An 11184-nucleotide genomic window follows, 5' to 3' on the forward strand; every position below is an offset into this window, starting at 1 on the left:
TTTTAAAATACGTTAAGATTCATAAAAATTTAATTCAACTCAAGAGCATACAAATATTTGCTTAAAGGCACTCAGAATTACTCCGTAAAATCAAATTTTATTCAGAATTATCTTTTTCCTTTTTCTACCTCTCCTTGAAAATGTGGGCTCTTCTTTATTTTCATAGAGATGTTATAAAATTGAAATATTTGTTCAGGTTTTCTTTTGAAACTGTACAAGACTATTATTATTTCTGTAATTAGTTATCTGACTTCATGAAGTATATATCGTCTTGTGTCAATTATATAGCCTGTGTGTGTGCGTGCGTGCGTGTGTGTGAGTGAGAGAGAGAGAGATCATCAGTGTGGATGCTCACTTTTCTCATCTTGTGCTCCTTGGGGTGGGGCGGTGGGGCGCAACGGGGTTAAGTGACTTGCTTAGGGTCACACAACTATTCAGTGTCTGAGGCTGGATTTGAATTCAGGTCCTCCTGACTCCGGGGCCAGTGCTTCATCCATTGCGCCACGTACCTACCCCTTCCTGTGCTACTCTTGACCATGGCATCCCCTAAATCTTTTTGTCTGGAGATACAAATACAAGAAAGAAGGAAGCAAGATTTCCTTGAGATTTCTTGATATTGTGTGGATGCCAGTGGAGTAAATGAGTTGTCCTTTTGCCCCTTGCTCTTGGTAAATAACTCTCCTACTTCCTTAGCTAGTCATAGATTGCTTATATGCCACATAGTCTATTCACATCTACCATGTGCCTCTCCTTTGGTTTTTTTGATAACTTCTGTTGTGGCAAGATAACCCATTTTATTACAGTTTAGAATACAAGTCAATAAAAGGTTTTATTTCACATATTGTCACAAATCATTGCAAGAAGGAGTAACAGTTGACACATAGAGAAGTTTAAACAATTTCCCACAGGTACTTGTATACAGAAAACACATAATTATTCTCATGGCCTTGGGAGCAACTTCTTGTATTTCAGGGGAGGCAAGGGATACAGAGAATATCTAATCTGCTAGTCTGATGTTGGCCTGAGAATGCAAGATAATACGGACTCCTTTTGGTCAGCCTTGCATAAGAACTGAAGAGGGGCTGGAGTTAACTCCTTTAACATTGAAAATGGAGGTTATTCTAAAATAGTATTACTCTTGTCAAGAAAGGGGAAATACAGTGACTCTCTTTCTCTGCTACCATATCTGTACCTTTAGGTCTTCATAGATTGGTATTCTAGGACTGCCTTATCTCTCCACTTAGCAAGATCCAGTGGTTGGGTTGGTTTGGTTTGGGGTTTTGGTTTTTTTTTTGTTTTTTTTTTTGTTTTTTGTTTTTGGCTGCTGTGGTTCCTAGGCTTTTTTGGCCTCCTCGTTGTGGCTGTTGATTTACATCGATTACTTCCTTAGAAATAGTAATAGTTGGTGTTGATAGCCACTCAAATAACCACCATGTCTCGTGTTTATTTTTCTGATTTCATTCATTTTTAAAAATCATTTTCTATGACAAATCAGTAGCCTAATTATACAGACAGCTAATTTAGAAATTGTTCCCACCTGAGTAAGCAGTCACTCATTTTCTGTGATGTTTATTTGATTCTCATCATGTCTATTGCCTACAAGACTCTCTTCTTAAATATTTCTACTTCTATGAGCACGAGTCTCCTGTGCATCCGTGGCAACTTTTGATTCTTAGACCTGAGCCATATTTTTGGTTATTCTTTTCCTTGCCCACCTTTGCATTGAAGTTACCAAGTTTAAAGTATGTCTACTTGATTTAGACAGTCTTAACCAGATTCGCTGTAGAATTCCTTGATTTCCTCATCTTCTGCAAGAGATGTTGGTGTATGAACTGTACTTATTTCATCACTGTCTTTCTGCACGTGTTTGAGTCCTATAAAACAAGATTCTACAAATTAAATGTTTAATTCAGCATCTGCTTGTGCAAGGCATGGCAATACAAGTAGCAGTTGGTACAGTGGCCAGCACATGTTAGGTAGTTCATAAATGTTTGTTAAATATTGAAATTCAGAAACCAAACATTTTCTGCCCTCAAGGAACTGATATTAATTTGTCAGCCAGCAAGCATTTATCAAGACCCTGATATGTGGCAGGCATCAGGGATACAAATACAAGAAAGAAGGAAGCAAGCAAACCCTGTTCTCAAAGAACTGATACGCTGTCACAGACTCATAAGAGCATAGATTTAGAGCTGAAAGTGACCTCAGAGACCCTCTCCTCATCCTCTATCATTTTATACCTCCGGACAAGTAATAATTGTCATAGGTGGAATTTGACCCTGGGTCTTCTGGTTCCAGAGCTACTGCCCTGGATTTTGAAGTCACTTTCGTACAAAGGAAGCAGTGTAGTGGTTAGAGTGCTGGTTTCAAAGCCAGGGAAGATCTAAGTTCAAGTTTTGACTAACATATTGTCTGCATAACCCTGGGAAAGTCACTCACCCTTCAGTGGGTAGCCAACTCTAATATTCTCTGAGCTGCAGGGAAAAGGTAACTACCTTGGTGCCCAATAAAGTCACAGAAAATATACAGAACAAAGAATCATTGTCAAAAATTCTTTCATTTTCCTATCAAGTAATCATGTATACTATTTCACCTATAAATTTCATTCATACTCTTTCTAGTATAATTTAAATATTTGTAATTTGTACTATTAGGACAGCCTCTATGAAGAGAAATTAGGTAACAGTGTCACAAAATAATCTAACAGCCTAGTAAATACTTATAAAGTTTAAGCGCTTTAAGCATTTCAAAGATATTCCAATAAAGGAAAAAAATTCTCATGAAAAAAAAATTGTTAATTGCTTTTCCCCACATAAAAATAGTAGGAAATGACAGGAAGGATGATTACATTTTTCTGAGATGATCATTTCACTACAAAGAGTTCAACAAATATTCAACATTTATCAAATTACTGTGAATAAAGCACCATGCCAGTTTTGCACAGGCAGTGGATTGAAAGAAAAAGCTGTGAATATGAAAGAACATTGATTGGTTGATGAATGTACCTCTTTACCAACATCTCTAAATAAATGCTTTCCTTTCTAGCTAGTCAATTCAAATATATAATAAGCTATGTGACGTGGTTACAAAGATGCATTCTTCACAATCCAGCTGTTATTTGTAACCACCCTACCATAAACCTTTATTTCTGTTAATATTCATTTCTGTTTTCCAACTTTTTTTCCTAATCTCATTCTACCAAATTTATCTTAACCAGTATTGCCATCTTAATCATCTTTTCCCCTTTCAGTTCTTTTCTAGTAAATAAGCATATTATTCTTCCCTCAGTTATTTAAAAACATCTTTGGAAGTTCCTAGGCTTCACTAGAACACTAAAATTATTTTTTTAAAAAATGATTGAGAACCCTTGCTCTAGATGCAACAGAATGGGAACCAAAGTTAGAGCAGCAGCATGTCCATACATATGTGTATTGAGAATAAATACTAAGACATTGGGGAGAGGCGGTGCTACCTTCTATTAGAGTTGACCAGTGTCCCATGAAATCATTATTGCCTTTGAATGCACAATAAAATAAACTGCAAGCTCCTTATTTGTCTCTCCAAGGAAAACCTGTGAGCCATGTTTCTATCTAATGAAACTTTCTTTTGTCTTCTTCTTTCACTTACAGCAAGAATTTAAAATTTTATATAATTCGATTCCTCCAATAATATAGTCACTCTTTGGTCACTGGACAAGTATCTCACATGTAGAGTTTGAATAATATATTAATATTTATAAGGGGTTAAAACACCATGTGATTCCTAGCATGCTCTGCCCTTTTCTATCACTGTGCCAGCATCATTTGGGAAGCTGAAAAGGACAGCACAGGACTCAGAGACATTTTGTAATTTTTTGTTGTTTCAGGGGGATGTGGCTAAAAACTTATCACCCGGTGCCCAGTCTTCTAGTGATGAGCCACTGCATTTAGTTACTCTGGTCCTTAGAAAGCAGACAGTCTTAGTACAACTATATTCCGAGCCCTTCTAGTATGATAGGACCTGCTAGAGTTTGAACTCCACTAATATAGCTAGAGCCCCCTCTAGGCCATAAAAAGTCACAAAATTCTTTTACCTGGGGGCAAAATTAATTAGGGGTAAGAAGCAGCAATGCAAAGGACAGTCACTTGGTGGGGAGTGGAAGAAGTGACACAAAGGATGGTGCATCGCAGGCATAATTATAAATAACATAAGAGGGGGCAATCCATCCCCCAGAAAGTCCAGTCTGTGCCCATGTTTGGGGAGGAGATGGTCAGGGTTGTCACACATTGCCAGGCCAATAGAAGATTGGCAGAGAAGAATCCACTGCCACCTCAGCCCCGTGAGTGCCCAGCCATTGGGACGGAGTTTCCCTAAGATAGAACATCAAAACAGGATTTTGTGAAGAATTATGAAAAAGTATTTAGAAATTTTTTTTGCCATGTAGAAACATTGAAAACGATAACTGATTTCAAATGCTGTCTGTTTCTTTGAAGTATCATGGCTTTTGAAGAAATGATTGAGCCATTCAGGCTTCATGAAGATGATAAAGAACAAGATATTGCAGATAAAATGAAAGAAGATGAACCTTGGAGAATCACAGATAATGAGCTTGAACTTTATAAAACAAAGGTATTCTTTCTCTTCCTTTACATAGTCCTACCATGTGTTTTAAAATATGTATTTTTTTAAAATCAGTCTCCACAGACAAATTGCTAAAGGATTTTTTCTGTCTTGCGCAATCTTTATTAGTGATCCTTTATTTATTCTCTTACATTTTAGTTTTCTTTGCCATTTCTAGAATTATTAACCACGATAGAGGCTGATTTTCTAAATTGGGACTAGCTTTTTTCCTTTGTCTTTTAGACATACCGCCAGATAAGATTAAACGAGTTATTAAAGGAGCACTCGAGTACAGCTAATATTATTGTCATGTAAGTAAAATACCATTGTTTGATAGACTTTTTCTGGTAAACTGTTACCTAAAGACTGCCTTTTAAAGACATATACTGACTTTTATAGTAGTGAAAAATAGATATCTTCTGCTTAATTTTAATTAAAAAAAACTTTTTTACCATCAAATAGGGTGTTGAATCAGTTTAGCTTTCCTTCTCTCATTTTAAATATGAGCACCTGTAAATCGAATGCCATTTAGCCAAATTCCTTGCTATATTTTTCCTGCTTAGGGGTACCTTTTGGACATTTCATTGCTTATTGGAAACAACCTTCAGTTTGTGATATCCCTTATCTCTGAAGTCTTCAAGTTTTGCTGGTTTCTAGACCTATGTATGGGAGCGGTTAGGTGGCACAGTGAATAAAGTGCCCCGTCTAGAGTCAGGAAGACTCATCTTCCTGAGTTCAAATTTAGCCTTAGGCACTTATTAGCCCTGTGACCCTAGGCAAGTCACTTCACTATGTTTGCCTTAGTTTCCTCATCTGTAAAATTAGGTGGAGAAGGAAATGGCAAACCACTCCAGTATCTTTGCTAAGAAAACCCCAAATGGGATCATGAAGAGTTGGACATAACTGAACAAGACCTATGAATGTAGCCAACAAACCCTTTGTTTAGTTGCTCCTTCCCTCTCTACTGATAGAAATTAAGAGGCCGAACTCAAATCTGGTAATTTGTCACTTGTTTTCGTTTGCCAAGAGCAGGGGTTAGCCCATTTTCACTCTAACTGCATTTCCACTTCTTTCTCTCTAATTGAGTTAGAGCTTTTGTTGTTCAAACACACAAAGGAAAAATTAAATATAAAAGAAAAAAAGCAAAAGCATTAGTGAATTGAAGCAGAGCTTTTCTTTTACCAAATACCGCAAGATGAGTATTTTAATGAAAAAGTTGTCTCTAAGTTAAACTTGTTCAAATAGTTTGTCTCAACAGCTATTGTCAGTAGTCAGTGGAAGATAGAGTCCAACTCCCACATTTTAGAGATAATGCAGAGACTGTGGAGATGCAAATTAAGATTATCTCTGCACTGTGTCCCTTTTTTTGCCTTAATTTTAGTAGATGAGTAAGATGTATGTTTCTTTGCCTGTTTGAAATAGAAGTACCCTTTTTTTTAATGATTCCTTTCTGAGAGAGGAAACATACAGTGATGTGTTTACACGCCATGTAAAATTGTGCATCATTATGGGAAAAGAATGTTATTGTCTTCCTCTGGCCCAACTTGAAAACAATTACAATGGTAAGGTTGTTGTTGATGCGATAGAATGAAGTAGTTGGTAAGTTTTTCTTGAATTTCTGTCTACTTTTGGTTAAATATTTTCCTGTTTTAATAACATTAACATTTTTTAAAATTATGCACTGTTTATTTTTCTTATTCTTAGGAGTCTCCCGGTTGCACGAAAAGGGGGCGTGTCTAGTGCCCTCTACATGGCCTGGTTAGAAGTTTTATCTAGAGACTTGCCACCCGTCCTTCTTGTCCGGGGAAATCATCAGAGTGTCCTTACCTTCTATTCCTAAACACCACATCATGGACAGTCCTAGGGAAATGGCACTGCAGTCCCTAGGAAAGGGACTTGAAATCTTCTATGAGACTGCAATGTGGTGGCAGAATAGTGACTTTTCTTCCATAATTTCACTGATTTGAAAGCACACGGGGAAGTCACTCCATTTGCATGGTTGTGGAGACTTCAGTTTTATTCCTTATTGTTGGACATAAGATTTTTCTTTGCTACTTGAATAGCAATAAAAGTGTGTTTTTATTTTCAATTGGTGAAAGAAATATAGATTTATAAAAGCCTTTTAGCCTTGAGGTGCCTTCTGAGATTAACCAAATTTCATCCATATATACCCTCTTTTATAAATTTATATAGAATATCAAACTTTGCCTTCAACTAAGACTGTAGCTCAAATGTAAGTTGGTTTCTAGTCTCTTCCACCTTAAAATGAATGCTGCTTTTCTGTCTTCCATTGAGCAATTAATTAGTTTTTTAGTACTGTATGTTTTCTATTACTGTACTTATTTTTTATGGTCTCTGTTAGATGTTAATGGGGTAAGAATTAGGGCAGGTCTTGTCATTTTGAGATGAAAAACAAGAATCAGAATGTCCCCAAAGTTTAATCCATTGAAGTATGCATGTATAAAATGTAAACCTTAAGAAAAGAGTTGTTCTAGCTTTTATGAAGCTTTATATTATTAATGTCATAATTTTCAGTTAACATAGGGAATGTCAAAAGATTTATTTTCAGTAGTTTTATATGACATATTGAAAACCATATTCCATTCTACAGCCTAAAAGACACATAATTTTAAATTATTAGAGAGGGCCTGTCCATGTTTGTCCTTCTAATCTGAGTGATTTTGCGGTAAGAACTTAGTTTCCTGTAGGAAATTTGGGTGAAGTGATTCCATCTTACAGAGTATTTCAGTAAACACTATGTGGCATTCTACCATCCTTTTAAAATCATACAGTTTCTTTAGTTTATCATCAAAATGGTTAAATGGACCACTGGTTACTTAGTGAAATGTTTTTAGGCTAATTCATTCATCAAATCCACTTAGTCTTAATATACTCAGGTTTGAACATTTAAATTTAATCCATTCTTAATATGTAAAGTCCATATTAAAAACTGCCAGGTTGTGCTTTTTGAACATTTGTTTTGACATCATAGTCTACCAGTATATAGTAGTGATAACATGTTAAGTATTATCACTGAAAGCTTTCTATACAAATTATTAATGTGAATTTTTTCATTCTTTTGTATTCAAGAAAAGATTGCCTAAAAACATTTCAAGAGTTTTACACACACACACACACACACACACACACACACACACACACACATCATATATATGGTATATATATTTTATATGTATGCATTATATATTTTATATACACATATACAACAAACTACATGTTACTAGGCCATATTGCTGGTTGTTCAGCAGTGTTCAGTGATCAAAATTCGTTAGCTAATGATTTTGTTAAACATAAGATCAAAGTAAGTTATCATATGGTTTTAATGAACAAAGTTTTAGTCATTTGTAAAATACGTTGTAACTACAAATGACAATAGTGGAATGTTCTATAACTCATCCACATTGCTATTCAGTCCAGTTATTTATGAGTTTAAAAATAGTTTAAAAAATATTTTGTTTCTAGTTCTCCAGATCTTTGAATTTTTTCTTCTTTCAAAATTGCAGTTTTATTTGACTTTTGCTGCATGAAAACAAAGTAAATTAGTTTCAGAATGGACCTGGTAATTTTTAAATGTAAAATATTAGTAAAATTGCAATATTTTGTTTTCCTAACTCATAACTCACAACTTTATTGCATTTATTACAGGATTTGCAGTAATTGTGGGGAAGAATAGTAGGAATGTAAAATTACTCAATAAGCATGGAATTATTACCATGCTTGAATTTTTTTTCCTTTAACCAGATGGACAGCAGGGCATGGACTTAGTGCTGCTATCGTGAAACGTGCACAGGTACACTTATTTTAAGAGTTTTGCCCATTCAGGAAACCATCACTTACAATCTGTACCACAGGAACCAAATGAAGTGTGTGTATTCATACATGTGTAAAAAGTATATTTAAATATGCATACTCGGGTTGGGGAAGGGAATTGTAGTCAATGAAATAATGTAAGATGCTTTTCACTTACGGATTCTTTACTTTAACACTAGATACCAGGTCAACAAGGTTCAAAGTTATTGTAGCTCTCCAATAAATTTCAGCAGTTTGTTGTTAGAAACAGATAATAGCTAGTGATGAAGTTATTCTATTTTGTTTATACTGAATTTTGATTGTTTTGATGCCAAATTTTTTTAGTTCTAATCATTGGTGATGACTTGAAATAAGCAGTTGTGCGTTGGCATTTGGCAGTTCCTTATTTCTGTAGACAAAAATTTATGGGGGTTTAAGCTTAAATAGCTCTTAAGTTGACAAATAACAGTAGCTGATAAAATCAATTATTTATTTGTTACATTTCATATTTGTATTTTAGGTTTCCTTTTACATAAATTCTTTTATGCTTTTATGACATTACATATTTAAAGAAAATGAGGAAATAACTTAAATAATTGTGCTTTGATGGATAATTATCAGCTAAGTTTGAAATTGTAATATTTTGATAAACCCATAACTGTCACATGAATGCTTTTCTAATGTTTTAACACTGAATATTGCAGTTCCAACTTTGTGTAAAGATTACTGCAATAAAGGAAGTGAATCCGATAAAAAAAAAAAACACAATTGGTCTACTATTTGTTTCATAAATACTGTTCTCTGTCTTTGTGCTTTTTAAATATCTAAAATGATAGCATCACCAACCTCATTTTGGTAAGATTACTTCACTGATCATGATTGTTTAAAATGGAATAGTTTTTTTAAATGACCATAAATTAGCCAAATCCTTATAAGCAGCACACAGTTTGTGTTAATAAAGTTATGAATTGCTTTCCTTTACTGATAAACATGTCACCTGAGCCATAGGAGGAATGACATTAATATTTTATGAGTAAACTGTGCTAAATCTTAAACTGTTAGCATTGAGATCTTATAGATTAAGCCTCCTCATTTTACAGGTGAGGAAACAGACCCGGAGGGGTCATGTTCCTTGCTTTTAAGGACATTAACTAAATTTAGTTTATATGCCCTGAACTGAACCTGATGCTTCCCTGCTCCCCAGCCACCTTTTAGATAGCACATAGCGGAGTGTAACATTTCGCTTCAGTTCATCTAACAATTTTGAGTGCCAGTTTATTCAGGAAACCTTGGTGCTGCAAGTTAAATCCCATCAGAACATGTTTCAAAATAATATTCAATTCACTGTGGCAAAAACATTATAAAATTAAAGTGTTATAAAAGGTGTTTTAAAGTCCTAGGATTCAGTGAGTTAACATGTAAAGTGCTTTGCAAATTTTCAAGTGCAATATAAATGCTACCTAATTTTTTTTATGATTTAGTGGAAACTTAACCTCAACTGTTCTTAGTTCCTCCTAGTCACTAATTCATTCTTCTTTAGTCAGCAAACATTTATTCAGTACTTAGTATGTGCCAGACATTGTGCTGAATGCTATCTAGTTCTTTTCCCCAGAACCAATGTGGCCCAATTCTGTCTGGAACCAAACTCTGACTTTGGAATTGAGGTAGTTTTTGGTTGGCAAGGTTGATGTTTCTTGGCCTCATCCAGAAGAGTTAAATATCTGGCCTCACCAGAAAGGAAAAGGAAGGGAATAAGCATTTATATAGTACCTACTATGTGCTAATCACTGTGCTAAGTGCTTTTTTATAAGTACTATCTCACTTGATGAGAATCTATGGGCTGACCTTTGTATGGTCTGCATTCTTCTAAAGGTCTCACCCCTGACTTGGTTCTGTTCTTTTTGGTTGGATTAAATAAAGCAAATGTACTAGTTCAGTTGCCAAGGTGAGTCTCACCGATACTATAAAGCTTGATTTTTCTTTTTTCCCCTTGGCTTAGGCTAACATCTGGATCTAATTCTATTAAATGCAATGTGCCTTAATGACTGGGTTTCACTCCCTGTAACCTTTCTCCATGTCTGAGACACCCCTTACCACCTTTAACCCGCAACACTTCCTGGCCCATCAGCTAACAGTCTTCTCTTACTGTTTAAAATGTTTGGTTCTTGGTTAGACATTTCTCTAAATTCCTTTTTCCTCTCTGTGGGGTCCCAGAAAAAAACTGAATTAAAAAAAGCTGTATTGATGGGGATATATATTCTGATGAGGAAAAAATAATTCCTTACCCAGTTCAGGTTACCAGTTAGACCTACTTCTCTAATTTATCTCATTTCTCATAGTGCCCCCTCACCTCATTGTCCATGGATTGATCTTCCAATACTTTTTAATTAATTCAGTTCCTCTGAAACTTCAAAAAATTTCTCAAACTTGTGATTTTTTTTTTTTGCAATGGGAACTCTCCCTGAGGAACCTGCAACAACACATGCAAACCAGTGAATTTGCTGCTATGTAATAGACTTGAAAGTCGCACTTAGACCATACTTGTCAATACATGTCAAAATTGGGACTTGAACCTAGTTGGTTCTGATTTAAAGATTCAACAAAGCCTCTGTGGCTTCCTGTTTGTAGGATAAAATAATATTTCAGCTTAATTTTGAAAGCTTTTCGAAATCACATACACACACACACACACACACACACACCGATAAAAATACGGTAAACTCAGTCCACAGACATTAAATGCCTGACTGCCCTTAAGGAATTCGTAGTCTGGAG

At 35.2% G+C, this 11184-nt stretch overlaps 1 protein-coding gene across 1 annotated transcript in view; it reads left to right on the top strand.

Moving 5' to 3' along the window:
- Positions 1–9154, top strand: part of SLC12A2 (solute carrier family 12 member 2) — a 124925-nt gene extending 115771 nt beyond the window's left edge. The window contains exons 25-27 of the mRNA XM_036740957.1: positions 4473–4608; positions 4843–4910; positions 6304–9154. Of these exons, the coding sequence (XP_036596852.1) occupies positions 4473–4608; positions 4843–4910; positions 6304–6439 (340 nt within the window). The 3' untranslated portion in view covers positions 6440–9154. The remainder of the gene's footprint in view (positions 1–4472; positions 4609–4842; positions 4911–6303) is intronic.
- The last annotated feature ends 2030 nt before the right edge of the window (positions 9155–11184 follow it).

The sequence above is a fragment of the Trichosurus vulpecula genome, chromosome 1 (assembly GCF_011100635.1).
Source record: "Trichosurus vulpecula isolate mTriVul1 chromosome 1, mTriVul1.pri, whole genome shotgun sequence".
Lineage (NCBI taxonomy): Eukaryota > Metazoa > Chordata > Mammalia > Diprotodontia > Phalangeridae > Trichosurus > Trichosurus vulpecula.